Here is a 16,509-nt window from a genome sequence, read left to right as displayed (position 1 = left end):
TTATCAATACATCGTGGTTAATGCACTATTTAAGATAACATTGCTTACTATATAATAATAATATACTACTATAGTGATAATGTAGTTATGCACCCAAGGTGTACCGTATATGCCTATAATTATAATAGTGTAATAATTTTAGTTTAATAAATATAAATATTAAATGAAACAATTAAAAATAATAAAATAGATTAATCATTGTTTTGTCTCTTTTTCTAAAAAATGTACATTTTACTTTGCTTAACTTGAAAATTTGACTTGATAGTTAATACCTACCTAATTAATTATTGTAAAATTTTTTATATTTTTCTAAATACGCACAATTTAAAATGTTTAAAAATAATATAATGTTGACAGTTAATACTGTTAATTATTGTACGAAGAAAATTCAAAATTCATCAATAAGTTCATCCTTTTGTTTTATCCAATAAAAATCATCTGCAATGGCATTTCTTTCGTGTATAAAATTATGGTATGTATTTGATAAAAATAAATAATTATTTATTATTCTTAATTAGTTTAAATAGGTTTCTGCTGCATATAAAACCCAGTATTTACTTTTTTATAATTATATTCTATATTATGAATAAGTTATTTATGTAAAATATTATTGTTTTTAATAAAAAAATAAATAAAACTAAATTTAATTATTTATTTTTAATTTTAAGTTGATATTTAGGTAATTTGAATAATATATTTTTATATTAATAAATATAAATTTATTGTCGTTTGTTTAAAAACTTGGTAGAAATAGTCACTAATTTGTATGTGATAAATTAAATAAGTTATTCTGGAGAATTTTTAGAGATGAGATATTATATCTACGACCTATGTGGCCATGTAACTATTAATTTCATAAATTATGTATAATTTTTAGGTTTTCCATTTTGGTATCTATTATTACAATAATCATTTTACAAAATTTATTACCAGTTTTATCAAATTTGAATCAAAATGTTTCTTCATTGAGTACATTTATTAATAATAGTCTTGGATATTGCTTAATATTAATCCCTGGATATTGGCTTTACAAATTTGCAAAAAAACAAGATTTGGGAGGTAAAGTACTTAAATTGATTATTTAATTGATTCAATGCTCTAATTTTGTGAATAATTGAAGTTATAATTTAAATTACAATTTTAATGCAAAACAGATAACCAGTTAACAAGTAGATTGTTAAAAACATTATTTGGGGATAAGCATGATTTAGAACCAGAACAACCTTTATCGCCAAGTTACAATGGACCAGCTAATTTTAGAAAAGATATAATAACCTTTGTATACTGTTTTGGAGGCTTGCAAGTATCTTATTTAATTTGGGGTGTTATTCAAGAAAAAATGATGTCTGAGGTAATTGAAACATTATTAATAATGATTTAGGTAATTTAGGTAATCAATTTTGATTATCTTTTCTTCTTACTTATTTATTTGTTTTTTTTTCTTTTTGTTAGAACTATGGTACGAATGAAGCTTCAAAGTTCCACGATTCCCAAATGTTGGTATTTTTGAATAGAGGTTTATCTACAGTTTTATCTGGTATATTTTTATTTATGAATGAGGGAATACGATCTAAAAAATCACCACCGTTATATAAGTACAGTTATTGTACTGTATCAAATATTATAAGTTCTTGGTGTCAATATGAGTCTCTCAAATATGTCAGTTTTCCTACTCAGGTATGCTGAACTTATCTTAAGTACAATAATTATACCATTTTATATTGTAAATATTATTAAGGTATTAGCAAAAACTTGTAAAATTATCCCAGTTATGTTAATGGGAAAATTAATGTCTGGTAAAAAGTACCAATACTACGAGTATGTCACGGCAGTAGGAATTTGGATTGGTATGGCTATATTTCAATTTTTCACAGAAAATAAACATTCTGGTAAATACTGTGATTGTTTTTATTTTTTATTTGTGATTAGTTTATTCATGTCAACATTATTAAATTTACTTTTCTTTAGACATTACAACTTGTGCAGCCGGAGTTATCTTGCTTGTTGGATACTTAGCAACAGACAGTTTCACATCAACGTGGCAAGGGAAAATGTTCACACAATACCAGGTTACTTCTATGCAAATGGTTTTCGCTAATTCATTACTATCGTCACTTCTTACAACTATACCACTGTATCAAGTGGGTTCATTCAAAAAAACATATGAATTTATTAAAGAGGTGTTTTATTGATGATTTTATTATTATGTTCACAAAAAAGTAACACATTTTTTATTTTAGTATCCAGCGTTTTTAACTGATTGTATAGTTTTGTCTGTAAGCTCGGCATGTGGGCAACTATTCATTTATAAAACTATTTCTAAATTTGGACCAATCGTGTTGACTATTATAATGACCATAAGACAAGTAAAAGGAACAATTATTTAATAATATTCAAGTATATTTTATAAAACCTAAACTTATATAATATTGTTTTGCTGTTTTCAATTTTTTTAATATAATTTGTTTATAACAATACAAATTTAATTATACTTAAAATTAAAAACAAACAATAGCTGTTTTAAAGTTCTATTAACTTTATGTTTACTTATTGTTTTTCTAAGTATCAAATCACATATTTGTACTTGTAAATACTGTTTTATAATTTGTTTTGGTAATTTCATTAACTATCTATAAACTATAAAATAACTAAACTATCAATATATAAATATTTTATATTATTTTTCAGGGTCTATCAATAGTAATTTCCTGCATAAGATATCATCACCCTGTTGGTATAATGGCTGCACTTGGAATTGTTTTTGTTTTCATTTCAGTATTTGTACGTTGCTATTGTCATTTCCGTATTAAATCAAAAAAAGTTCCTAATCATACAACATTCAAAGTATAAATGAAGGTAATACAGTTGACTAGTTGATGATTTTTTAATAAAAATACCTTGTGTTTATATACAAATAAAAAATAACAAATAATAGTTTTAAATTACAATTTCATGTTGTTGAATCACTGCTTTTGAATGTCAGTAGTGATACAATGCCAAAGAAAACTTGAGTTGCTTGAAGCATAAGTTGTATGCATCCTAGAATATTTTCCAGCCGAAAAGTTCTTTGTTGCCACAACAAAAAATACAGTACTCCTATTGCTGATGGTACAGTCAGAATGAGTGAAAGGACGACACAAATTGCTTTGTCGGCCGCATTGTCCCGGCGTGATAAGAACGTACGAAACACTTCAATGAGACAGAGAAACACAAATACTGTCATATTAGTCCCGAGTTCATTTAGAGAAACTGTCTTTTTTTGAGCATCATCAATTGATTTGGCACATATAAGTGAGAACTCGAACATAGAAAACATGCCAAAGTAATAGGAATTAAGGTACATTAACACTTCAAACATCAGAGGTGCTTCCATTTCGCATCACTAAATTATTTTAATATGAATAGAAACGTTTGCTTTGACATGCAGTCTGCAGACTTACTAACTTATTATATACAAAACTATATTGCTATCTAGCTATTTTCGTCCACATGGACTGACCCTGGTAATCAATAAACTACAATGTTGCCTGGGTTGTATCTCAAAATGTTATAATTTAAAGGGAAATATTTTTCAGTTTTTCACTTATACACATTTTTTCGTTTTTAAATCCAATAAAAATAAAATTTTCATTTTTACTCAAATCTGTTTAAGGTAGATACGTTATAAATTATAATTAATAGTAAAACGAAACGTTTCTCATATTAGTTCAATGCTTTATTTTTGCGTGTCAAATTTTGAGTACCCCTGAACTTTCGTTGCGTGGGTATATAATACAGGGCGTTTGAAAATCCATTTTTTAAATTAATGTTTATATTATTTTAAACTTTTTTAATAAAACAAACTATTCATTAAATTATTCAATTGAAATTATTATAAATTTAAAAATAGTGAAGTTTCATCGTAGTAAATTGTTGTAGATATTACTTGGTTATATTTTAATTTTACTACGTGTAAGCTTAAATTAATTTTAATAGAATTTAATCAAATAAATATTATGTAATGCCTATTTTATTAGTAAGTAGGTATGTACCTAACTTAGCCTACCTATTATATAGTTTGTACCTAATGTACCTACAAACTATTTATTTAACCTGTAAATTTAGAACACTAAAGGATTTGCTAGGCATTGATGTATTAAATATTGATTGTCTTTGTGTATAGATTTGTTGATTATAGCGTGGCAAGCCGCAAGGGACATATTATTGTCAATCCATTGTCGTGTTATCATATTATATTTTATTATTTTTATAAATAATATTTTTTTTTTATTCTTTTATAATAAATAATAAATGTATATGTATCTAAACATTCTAAACCTAATGCCCAAAAGTTTCGTTCAGGATTTTTAGAGATTGTAAATAGTTTAGAATCTAAGACTGTTAAAAAGGGTACTTACTACGATCTAGTACCTAGTTATTTTTAAAAACTAATTTTATCATTTTTTTTCACAATTTATTGATAGTTTTAAACGGGTAAAAAAAATACTTATAGTATGGGTGGTAGCCATAGCCTATAGCCCATAACCCATAGGTACCTATTTACCTAACCACTCGGACTCGTTTTGTATACCTAATATGATAATTTAATATTTATTATTGCATTAAAGCATACTTTCCCATTGTTATTTATTACATATTATGTAAGATTCAGTAATCCACTATTTTTCACTTGATATAGACATATAGTATTCTGTTAACTATTTATATTTATTTTTTATTAGATTTTAGATTTTTAGTACAAGACTACCTATTACAGATCAAAAATAAATTATTCTACATAATATTACACAATTATACATCATTATTGACAATATACCTACATATTTTTTTAAAAAAACAATGACATTTTTAAATGACAATAATCCTGCTTCCAATATAAAGGTGATTATTTCTTTTATGACAATTTCAAAATTATGGTTGAGAGGAATATTGAGAGTATTAAGGGAACTGAGTAAAATTAAACATTTGAAGACTAAGGTCTAAGAGTAAATTTAAAGGCGTGATGGGGTAGAAGCGAAGGACCCAAGCGGTTACGCGGGGTCGGTTAAAACGAACTACGGACAATAGTAGATCATGGTAAATCTAATGAATAAGAGGGATACCAGTGGTATACTGTATACTGGGAGAAAAAAACAGTCCGGAAAAATCATAATTTTAGAGACCCTCCGTATACTAACGGCCTTGTATGGATGCTATAACGGCCCATGTAATAGGTAACTATTTTCGATTCTATTTTTAAACTTGTAACGAATAACAGTAAGTTGTTAACAAGCCCGGACCGGCCGAACACAAGCCGACCCCCCGTTATAAAATAATCAGAAATCTATAGATTTGTATGTTTTAATAATATTACCTACATACTTATTACTTATTATATAATATTTTAATTTATAATTTCACAATAATAATATTAATAAATATATATATTTTATATACGAGCCGCGGCCAACCAGGAAATGTCCCTGTATCCCGATTGTCCAGCCCGCCACTGAGCGACACTCGGGAGATAGTCGTACAAAATACAAATGCTCGTACCTATACTGCTCGTAGAGTTGAAGTTTGTTTGATTTTATAATGTATTGATGGAAATTTGATAGAGAGTTGGCTGTAATTGAGCCATTGAGGACGGGCATTTATTTGGAGGTGTATCGCCAATTGAGAAAAAGAGAATAGTACGCATCGAAAATATATTGTTAAGATATTTAGATTGAGCTCATGATTTTAAAATGCATTTATCGGCAAGCCATCACCGGCATCTGATGTTAAATGGAGTGCAAAATGACTAAACTTCCTAATCTAACCTTGTTTACTATATATTCAGTTTTGTTTAATATTAAAATTTATAATAATTTATTGATTTATATTTAGCCTGTAGTTATTAATGAGTAATGACCACGATTAAAGATAATATTTTCTTCAATCGTTGTAGGTATAATGACTGATAAAAATGTTAACATTTTTAACCTACTTTAAAACTTTAATAGTTGAGTGTAACAATATATTAATAAGAAAAAAGAAAAATCATACATAATCAAAATTATTTTAATATTTTATATATAGTGCACGCATCTATAATTACTAAAACATTAAATGTCATAGTAAATTTATAGGTTTATTTTTAAAATTTTTTAAATAACATAAAAATTAATTGTTAAACCAATTCCTAACTATCTAGAATGCAGATAGTAAGTAATATAAAATAGTAAAGTATTAAAATTAATTTTTTTTTTTTAATAAAATGTCTAAAATAATCATGGATAATTTAAAACAATTGTTTCAAATCGCAAAGAATAGATGTGGTAAATAATAATAATAAAAATAAAATAAAAAATTAGCTTTCTAATTGTTGGCAATCTTCCGCCCATTCTCCAGATAAATTATTGTCTAAAATATTTTTAAAGTCCTTAAATTTGCATGGATCACCGCAAATAGGTATTAAGACTTCTTTTCCGTTTTCATTGTCCCAACGATCGTAAAAGTACACCTATAAAAAGTTTAAATTAGTAATAAGAAATTATGGTATATGATGACGAGAAGGTTACTCCTTCAGTAGTTTAGTATTATGTACATATTAATTATTAATTATAATATCATACTTTGATAGTGTGTTCATTATCCATTTCGCTGTGATACAAATGAAAATGTAACGAAGCACCAAAATTGGGCAATTCAATAGTATTGCCTAGAAAGCTCATTGCCATTGCTACACTATGATCGTGTCCCGAATAAAGATGCATTTTTCTTGTATCATTGTTATTTAAATGCGATTCCATATTTAAACCGATTTCATTTAGCAGAGGTCCTTTAACATTTATATTAAACAAATTTAAAAGTTTCAAAATTAATATTTTAAACCTAAAAATTCATTATGTTTATTATTCTTAAAATAATAAAAAAAAAATTGTAAAGATAAGAATATCGTAGGTGTCATCAATGGGTGACTTACTTAAAAGCTGTTTTTTTAAATATTATGTTATGTTTTTTTATTATATCTAAATTACTAAATGTGCTGTTTGTACAGATTGTTTTAAAATAAAGGAAAAAAAAAAAGATAACAATAAGCCATACTTTTTAAAAAAACTTCACTCTGGAGATCACAATAATTTAATTTTTAATATTTTTTACTTTTTACTGTCTAAAAAAGGTTTTAAGATTTGTGTATAGTGTATACATTTTTTAGCGAACTCTTTCTTCGCTGTTAAAGTATAGATACAAATTTAAATTAGAAGGTTCAACCTATAGATAGATCCACCCCATGAGTTGTATTTATACCTACAAATAATTCAAATACAAACTTATAAATTATTACACTATTATACAAACTTATATTTACTTATACAAATTTATTTTGATCCCCCCCCCCATGAAACATTCTCAATTACGCCACTGGAAGGTTGTAGATATATATCCTATATCAGATGAATTATTTAATATAAGACACTCATTATTTCAATAATATTAATAGTTAATGTATGATGATATTTTGTTTTTATACATAATTTTAAGTGATTAATTATATTAAATAATTATTTTTTTCACTATTTTTAAAATTTTTAATGGATTTTGATGATAACATTCATTTTTAATTCCTTATTCTAAAACAGAATATTTTTTGGAATACCTACTTCGATACATAAAAATTTTATTTTATTTTTTTAAGTAGAATATTATTCGGAATATTTGAATCTATCATAATCAAATTTTTGAATTAGTAGTTTATGAGCAAATTATTTAAAGTTTAAATGAGCGGAGTGAAGTGATACAGGGATATACCTCGTAAAATGTTGGCCTACTACTTTGTTTATTTAAATTTTAAATGGTTCTAATAATTAATAAGCTACTTGTCTGAAAACTTGATTTTGATAGATTGAAATGTTGTTTCAGAATATGATTAATAATAATAAAAAAAAATGATTAAAAAATATAATTTTTCTAAAAATTATATTTTGTTATAATTTAAATTCTTTAAAATATACATTATACATTTTCAAAAACGTTAAGTGTTTTTTAAAATAATGAGCGTTACATTAAATGGATAGTATATATTATGTTGATTAGTTAATTTTGGATTAAATGATTAAGTGAATCATATTATTCATATTCGATTATTACAATAAATAATTTTGCTCACCTATAATGATTTTCTGAAATCTACGATTTTCATAATACAATTCTGTTGTTTTTTTATTCATAATAATTGACTTTATTTCTTCAATGTGGTAAGGCTTAATCCATTCAGGTAATGGTAAACCCTCAGCTCTCTTTAGGAATAATAACACAATATTAAAATTATTTACCAATTGTGCGTTTTAAACACACTATAGTTATCTACTTAATGTATTTAATATATAAATGTATGTTTTATACATGCCTGACATATAAATAGGTCGTATAGCTTTATTAAATTCTTAAAGTTTATCGGTTGTCCGCAGTTTTCAGACAAATACGACATTAATGTTGTTATATTTGTGTCGGTACTATGGTTGTTTAATTGAATATATAACTTGTTGGCCATAGAATCAAAAGCTGGACATTTTCCCCTCTCATCGAACAACTGCAGAAAATTGTATGACTTAATCATTATATATATATTTTTAAATGTTTATACCTACTAACCTACTAATAGAGTTTATTTTGTATATGTTACAGTAAATGATGTTAAACATTAAAATAACGTTATTTTCTAGTAAATAACAATAATTACCTAACAAACTAGTGATTATCGTGGTTTATTATTTTTTGGGTTTGATTATTGATAATTTCTACATACGATGGAAAATGTTGTTATATAATGTTATCTTAATGGTATTAGATACCTACTAGACAGTATTACAGCCGCAGTAGATAGAACTTCGGACTTAGATATTCTGTAATATATAAATAAAGCATAAATAAGCTTAGTGGGGTTTACTAGTGTAGGACTTTATTGTAAATACAATAACTATTATAGATAATATTTTTGTCAGTTTTTCACGGTACGCTTCGGATAGACATTGCTATTATATCGTCATATTATTTTTGTATGTTAAAATATTCGTAAAACATTGTGTTAATTTTCTTTATTAATAAAATTCAATATGGATGAACTTGAAATGGAAAACAAATTTAACAACATTATATCTGATATAATTAAAAAAAAACGTAGTGATAATAACTCCTTTCTAACCATTGATGAGTACAATATTCGTATTGAATACAACCAATAAATGCACCTGTCGAGTGGTTGGGAAATTATGCAATTCTAAATGTCATAGACCATAGTTCATTATCATGTGAAAATAAATAATAATAATATAACAGTTTAAATACAAATAACATGATTAACTAATATTGTTTGAAATTAACGTAAATCCTTAGTAATTAACGTTATAAACCTTGTAAAATATTCAATAATATCTAATAACGTTAATTGCTAGTTAATAACGTTAATATAAATTTAACATCCTTTACTGTAACATATATATCATATATTCATATGTAAATTAGTATTATAAAGTTTACTAATTTACTGTCACTTTTATAATATGAAAAAGATAGGTTTGACATTTACAACCAATTACGTAGTATATATTAAATATTGGACCATAATATGAAATGGAAAAATATAAAAAAAACTTAGAATATGCTTATTGGTTCTCTATGAAATATATTTTTTAAATTGAATTAAAGCATATTAATATATTATGGAGCTGAATTATATATTATTTATTTTGAATACATTTCTAATAAATAATCACTGATAACAAAAAAATGTATTATTTTTTTCAGCATGTAACTCATATCAATTACCTATATCATTCATTATTCGTATATTATTAAATAATAACATTTGAAAAAAATGTTTTTATGTAAATTATGGATAATTTGTTGTTATTTTTTTTAGTTTAATCTCTTTGACGCCCAAGGCATCCCGAAGTTGAATGAGTAATGAGCAAATGTTAAGAACATGAGCGCAAGGCCCTAAAAATGGTCAATTTTTTTTCAGATATGTAGTTCTATTGCGAAAAATCTTAATTTCGTCGTATTATCTGTGTTATTTGTAAATAATCTAAAAGTTGGATTGATAAGTTCAAGCCTTCTAATTGACAATTATTCTATGTTTGATTAACAAAAAAAAAAAAAAAATAGGTTTTATAAGCCCAGCCCTCAAGTACGGATAACCCCTGTGAATTCTATTATAACCCTACTAACATTAAACATAGAAACATTAATCTATATTAAAGGATTTGTAAGAGATTGCTTCATGCTTGTAAAAACTACTGACATTTTTAACGAATCCTAGTGTTTTGTTGGAAAAATTATGAACTATTCATGAGACTACAGTATAGTCGTAGTGCCATAGGCGCAAATAGGGAGGACGACTAGGAGGTATTCGCACACCCAATTGTAAAAGTAGCGCCCTCAAACACTTTTTTATAATATTACAATCAGTAGCTATTCAACGCTATGCCCAGAAAATGAAGAGCTTAAGTACCCTCAGTTTTTTTTTTATTGAAATTGCGCGTATGAGTAGAGCAGTATCAAGTGATCAACAATTACAAGTTAAAAAGCCAACTCGGTTATCTTTTTGTTTTTTTAAATCCAAAATCTTCCGAGACATCAAGATGTTAAAAAAACGTTTATATGCATTAGTATTGTTGCTATAACTTTTAACTTTTATAAATAAAAATAATATAAAAATAAGATTTTTACAGTATTGAGGTAAAAAAAAGTTGTCCATATATGTGTAATAAATAATAATACGTTATTTTTACGAAATGAATATATTTCATGAAGTGATCAAGCGAATGCGGTATATAAATTTTATACAAGAAAGCCTACTAAATTCTAAAAGTATAAACATATGATTAGAATTTTGTTGCTATGCACTGTGCGGTAACGGTATGCCCATCAAAGGAAAAATAGGAAAAATATTCAAGAAATGTTCAAACTCTTTGACAATTTTTTTAAAAATAAAATACACGAATGGGAATTTGATAAAGGGACATACATAACATTTTTGGTCAAAATGGTTTTATGGTAAATAATTTATCTTATGTAAACACGTCGTTTTATGTTAAAAGGGCGCTTCTCCATATCATATTACCCGCGAAATCCTCATAATTTGTTAAAAAGGTACATAAATATTTATATGATATAGATATTACAAATTGTTTTTAAGCAAAGTGTTTTTATTCTTCCTAAAAAGTTGTTAAAATGTAATATAGATCCTTTTTAACAAATTCCTATTCATACTATAACATATATTTTTCAAATTATTTATATTTTTGTAATTTTGTATAAAACCTGCTTTTTATATATCTATTTTTTATACATAGTGTGTAAATGTTAATCGAGAATACTCAACATCTTTTCGTAGAGCCCTGGAATTTGAATTCTGTTTTTTAATCGGTTGTTATATATTTAATGGATATATTGGAATTTATTAATAATACATGTAACAATTAAACAATTATATACGTATTAATGTTTTTTCTGCTATATAAATTATAATTATTACATAAATTAAAGTGAAAATTATACAGTAGTTAATATTATTATAATGTGTAAATATCACCTTTATAAATAGGAGTGAATATGTCAAGTTAAAACAATTCTAGAATCTATATTCAGAGTTACAGTAAAACAACAGAAAATCGCGCACATTATAGATATGCAGCTTTTTGGTCGAACTGCTGTAACTTGGTCAATTTTGGACTCTGAAAGTCGGTTAAATTACCAAAATTCATTAAAAAATTAGGCAAAAACTAATTAGTGGTTTAAAAAAGGTAAACAACCAACTAAAAATTAGAATTAAAATTGTAGGGCTCTGCGTAAAGATATTCAGTGTTCTTAATTAGCGTTTACACAATATACCTACTCGTAGCATACTGTAATTATACCTACAACTTACAAGCATAACATGTTAAATTTTTATTTTTTGAGGAATTTTGGGAAGATAATCCCTCAATCACCCCTTCCTCTTAGCATACGTACACACACGTTTATTACACTAGGTAATTATTAATAAATAATAACCGATCTTAAAACTATTAATTAGTAAATATAGAGGGATATCGTTTGAATTATAAGTATACAAATTTCTAGAATAGGTAGTACCTATCTATTTATTTTTCATTGAATATTACTATATTAATTATTAGTACCTACCTATAAGGCTATACCTATTATATATAGCCTATATAAGTGACTTGTAATATCTATAAATACCTCATGGATAGTTTATTACCTGTAAGTGTATCAAAATAGAAATATTTCAACACATAATTTACTCATTTTAAATACATTTTGAATACAACTATATATTATGTATACGTATGTAAAGTAATTAGTACAGAAGCATAATATTACATACTGTTCCGTGGTCTGGCGAATTGTAGTAAATAGGAATAGGCTGCCAAACAGTTTCTGAGTCTGACCATTTTTGATAATCTTTTGGCGGATACATTCCAGCTAAAACCATTGCTGCTGTCATGAACGTTCTACTTTTGTTAGTAGTTTTGATTAAAATCTCACTGTCCAAGTATAAGTCACTTAAGAAACCATTGTATAAGCGTCGAAATATTTGTCCTTTTTTGTACATATTTTGCTTTCCTTTCTGTTGATTAACACTGTGTGAGAAAATGATACCATATACATGTTTTTTAATCTATACGTGTGTTTGATTATCATTAAATTGTGACCGCGAAAAAAGTAGGTAAAGTACCTACATCAGTCCTGTATTTTTAGATTCTGAGCGAAGCGATAAATCTATTGATTTTACAATATATGTGTGTTTTTTTTGTATGTATGTGGTCATGTAGACTTACGTCTTACACCTACACGATAAGATAAGTAGTAGAAAAAATGTTTGATTTGGAAAATTGAAAGTGGTTTTTGATAACAAATTAGATATAGTTTGTAAATTTGAAAAGTCTAAATTAAAAATAGGTATTTTTAAAAATAATTGAAAAACAACAAATAAAAATTGGAATTTTTACATAAAATCAGTTTATTGTGAATCAATAACGAACATTCGTAAATATTTGAAAATTTCATTGCATATAGTAAAATGCATAATATATATTAAAGTTTTACGACCCCACGAATAATATATTTGAATTATAAAAAAATAAATAATATCGTTCATCGTGAAATTACCCTCTAAAAATAAAATTTTAAAATTGGTAAAAAAAAAAATAAAAATATATATTTTTAAATTCATTCAGAATTTGAATCGTAAATTAATGTTAACGTATATGATAAAAAAAACATATTTTCAGTTTCTATTGACACATAAATACTTTTGTAACGTTGTAATGATCAATAGTTTATAAATAAATAAATGCTTACTTTAGTTAATTCATATTTTCCTTCAGGAAAAGCATTTTTGTGTGGATCTGTATTGTATTTGAACATTGGCGCTCTATTTCCGTGACGAAATAGCTGTAAAAAATGTATCTTAAAATATTAATTCATATAAATATATAATCGTATTTGAAATAATATATTTTTTGTATTATCTATTAAATAAAACGGTAATGTATACCTACTATACCTACTCATATTCACATTTTTTTTTAATTTTAAATATTTTTTGTTTTGTGGTATATAATTTGATAATTTCAGTAGAAAATATAAATACATACTACAGCGACATATTTTAGTGTAGGATTTGAAAGTCGTTCTGGTTCAATACGTCTATCGTTGGTTTGTCGTTCCCATCGTACAGCAAACACATATAGAACACTACTAACAACAGTGACAACAATAATAGACAAACCAACGATCAAGACTACTTTTTTGAAATTTAGTGCCATAATTCCGTAAAAGTATGAAAATCTAACAACATATATTGTTTGTAGCCGATTTGCGTATAAAATTTGCTTTATTGCTTTATTTTTATAAAAACCCGCACGTACAAATCACGTTCCAAATTAAAATAACTGCTGTAAACTTGCTCAATTCGTATTTTGTACAATAAAAAAATATAAATTTTCGCAAATTACAAAGCTAAATTTATATTTTAGCCTTTTATAGGTATTTACAATATAATTATTAAAATTGTGTTACTAATGATGGTAACAAACTGGGCCCGAAAGAATTGTTTATTGTGTAATACTACACAGGTGATAAAGGTTATCCTCTTTTGTATTTAAACAGGTTCTGATAACTTAATAGCTAAGTGAGATTAGATAATATTTATATATCAAACTGTTAATTTGTTAGTTTTATTATATTTTCAATTTTCGCCTATTTATTAATATAATATCACGTTTTTAATAGGATACCCAGGGCCTGATTTAAGCATTTTGTGACCTTAGGCAAAATAAAAAATGTGGCCCTTTATTGTCAACAGTAGCATCACATATATAAATAATAATTTATTAAAATTTAGTATTTACTAATTTACTTATACATTCTCACAAACATAATTATAATGTTATTTATTATATATATATATTATATATTATTATACATTTTTTTTATCTCTATACAGGCTACAGATTTCTTGTACCTATTATTTTCATTTACATTTTATGCTGATAAGGATTAATTATTTTATTTTTTTGAAATATTACATGTTTTTATATTTATTTTATATGATGAAAGTAGTACTCTAAAAAAATAATAAAGTTCATAAAAATCCTAGGCCCTCTAATAACGGAGGCCATAGGCAGTTGCCTATCCTGCCTAATGGTAAATATGGCCCTGAAGATACCTAATCAATGTAGAAGCTGAAATTGCTAAAATATAATATAATAATATATTATAAATATTTATAATATATACAATGAAAAATTATTCTGAGCAAAGTTTCACTAATAATTGGTAACCAGTTATCAAACAATTATTATAAAAGTACCGACAATTTCAACTTTTAATCCCTCAAAGTACAGACTAGATCTAATTTTCTATACCAAAAATCTTAATTGGAGTAGTTCAGGCACGTACACAAAAAACAATTTCGTGGGGGGGGGGGGGTTTACAAAATTTAGCAATACAATTTGTGCCGCAACATAATAAAACAATGTTTTCCTCGTTAATCGAAAATATGTCGGTGGTGGGGGGGGGTTGAACCCCAGACCCCCCCTGTATACGTGCCTGGAGTAGTTAATTGAACTATTAAAGTATAATAATTTCTGCTAAAACAGTGGCTTCAGAAAATACAAAAAATATTTAAAGATATTTTAATTGAATAAATATTATGTGAACATGTTGCATCGACCAGCGGCATTGTGGCGATCACCGTTCAAAAAAAAAAAATTATCCGTATTTGTACAGTTGTTACTATTGATATGAAAATAATCCAGACCTAGTTTTTTGGAAAGCATGAAAGCGAGTAAATTAAATTAGGTATTTATTTGTGCGCCTGCAGCACCCTAATATTTTAGACCTAGTTGCGCCAATGATTATGGGCTTGCTATCTTTTGACAGGCCAAACGACCGAACTATCAATGTTATTTTTAGATAACCAAAAAATAACAATGATATATAAAAATCAAAATATAATACCTTTAACAAAATGTAATAATATATAATTTTATATTATTGGAACTGGATCATGATATACCTTAAATTTTAATAGTTTTGCCATTTAAAGATATAACCATAATATTTTACAACTAAAATTGTAAGCAACGTGCCCACTGCCCACGCTTATAAAATATAAACTACGAAGTACGAATTATTTAATACGATAGATAGTAGTATCAATGTATCAAACATGTGGGTCGCATGTTCGTACGTACGGCCGCCAAACGCTTTCAGTGTAATTCACAGTTTATCTTGAAACTAGAAAAAATATTAAAAATGAGGAAATTAATGAAATTAAAATGTTGAAACGTCAATATTTTCAGAAAAATGAACTCTACAAAATGGCTGTCTTCTGATTTTTTTGAAAATAATTTAATAAAAAAATATATTTTTTAATTTTTTTACCAAAACATTAAAATAAATTAAAACATGAAATATTTGTAGTTATTGTCCCTGTGAAACTTATTAAAAAATCAAAATCATGATGTCACCATTATTTCGGGAGATATCGCAATGGGTAAATCCTCACGGGACATTTGATCTATATTATATTCATTTTATACTACTATGTACTTGATTTTTTCAATGGCGTAGTTTACATGCGCCCTTGTTTAGAAATGTTCTCGTTTTAAGAAAACGTAGTTAATATTTAATATGGGGCAAAGTGAGCTTTTTAAGTTTTTAATTTTTACTAAGTCAAAAATTATTTTATTGTTATTAACTGATAGTTGTATTATATTAAACTGTAATTTTAGAAATATATCATATGAAATAAACAATTTATTCCTATTAAAACCTTAACTTCTCCATTTTGCCCCACTACGTTCCCCAGTTCCACTATTTAGCTGTGGTGGGTACTAATGTGGTGGTAGTAATGTTAACGCACATTATCTATTGCTGTAGGTTCAAAATAAGCGTTGATCCCGTATGTCAGTTTAGTGTTGAAAAAATATTGAACACAAGTGAAGTATACCGTATAGTGTATACGTAATC

At 26.0% G+C, this 16,509-nt stretch overlaps 3 protein-coding genes across 4 annotated transcripts; 1 reads left to right on the top strand and 2 right to left on the bottom strand.

Annotated features, from left to right (window-relative positions):
- The first annotated feature begins 94 nt into the window (after nucleotides 1–94).
- Nucleotides 95–4,783, top strand: LOC132930080 (adenosine 3'-phospho 5'-phosphosulfate transporter 1). 2 transcript variants are annotated; one of them, XM_060995755.1, is made up of 9 exons: nucleotides 95–472; nucleotides 878–1,059; nucleotides 1,155–1,351; nucleotides 1,453–1,677; nucleotides 1,739–1,889; nucleotides 1,969–2,180; nucleotides 2,241–2,366; nucleotides 2,689–2,856; nucleotides 2,984–4,783. In XM_060995755.1, the coding sequence occupies exons 1-8, from the start codon at nucleotides 444–446 to the stop codon at nucleotides 2,848–2,850; spliced, it is 1,284 nt and encodes a 427-aa protein (XP_060851738.1). In that variant the 5' UTR covers nucleotides 95–443; the 3' UTR covers nucleotides 2,851–2,856; nucleotides 2,984–4,783. The 2 variants fall into 2 exon arrangements, with proteins under 2 accessions (XP_060851738.1, XP_060851731.1); XM_060995748.1 differs by lacking the exon at nucleotides 2,984–4,783 and having other exon boundaries at nucleotides 2,689–2,948.
- Nucleotides 2,866–3,373, bottom strand: LOC132930094 (transmembrane protein 80-like). Its single transcript, XM_060995768.1, has one exon. The coding sequence runs from the start codon at nucleotides 3,371–3,373 to the stop codon at nucleotides 2,951–2,953; it is 423 nt and encodes a 140-aa protein (XP_060851751.1). The 3' UTR covers nucleotides 2,866–2,950.
- A 1,241-nt stretch (nucleotides 4,784–6,024) lies between the features above and the next one.
- Nucleotides 6,025–14,075, bottom strand: LOC132930103 (testicular acid phosphatase homolog). The gene is made up of 7 exons (XM_060995777.1): nucleotides 13,629–14,075; nucleotides 13,333–13,425; nucleotides 12,356–12,598; nucleotides 8,368–8,554; nucleotides 8,132–8,257; nucleotides 6,597–6,802; nucleotides 6,025–6,484 (listed from the first exon to the last, which is right to left on the bottom strand). Exons 1-7 carry the CDS (start codon nucleotides 13,797–13,799, stop codon nucleotides 6,332–6,334), a joined length of 1,179 nt encoding a protein of 392 aa, XP_060851760.1. The 5' UTR covers nucleotides 13,800–14,075; the 3' UTR covers nucleotides 6,025–6,331.
- Nucleotides 14,076–16,509: the final 2,434 nt, after the last annotated feature.

The sequence above is a fragment of the Rhopalosiphum padi genome, chromosome 1 (assembly GCF_020882245.1).
Source record: "Rhopalosiphum padi isolate XX-2018 chromosome 1, ASM2088224v1, whole genome shotgun sequence".
NCBI lineage: Eukaryota > Metazoa > Arthropoda > Insecta > Hemiptera > Aphididae > Rhopalosiphum > Rhopalosiphum padi.
The sequence above is the reverse complement of the archived record's forward strand: the minus strand, read 5'-3'. Positions and strand labels throughout refer to the sequence as shown.

Coding starts and splice junctions, on each gene's coding strand:
- LOC132930094 (XM_060995768.1), bottom strand. CDS start 3,373: ATGGAAGCACCTCTGATGTTTGAAGTGTTAATGTACCTTAATTCCTAT.
- LOC132930103 (XM_060995777.1), bottom strand. CDS start 13,799: ATGGCACTAAATTTCAAAAAAGTAGTCTTGATCGTTGGTTTGTCTATT. Junction 12,599..13,332: donor GAAAATATGAATTAACTAAA/GTAAGCATTTAT, acceptor GTTAATCAACAG/AAAGGAAAGCAAAATATGTA. Junction 8,258..8,367: donor CCTATTTATATGTCAGGCAT/GTATAAAACATA, acceptor TCCTAAAGAGAG/CTGAGGGTTTACCATTACCT.
- LOC132930080 (XM_060995755.1), top strand. CDS start 444: ATGGCATTTCTTTCGTGTATAAAATTATG. Junction 1,060..1,154: donor AAAAAAACAAGATTTGGGAG/GTAAAGTACTTA, acceptor AATGCAAAACAG/ATAACCAGTTAACAAGTAGA. Junction 1,890..1,968: donor CACAGAAAATAAACATTCTG/GTAAATACTGTG, acceptor ACTTTTCTTTAG/ACATTACAACTTGTGCAGCC.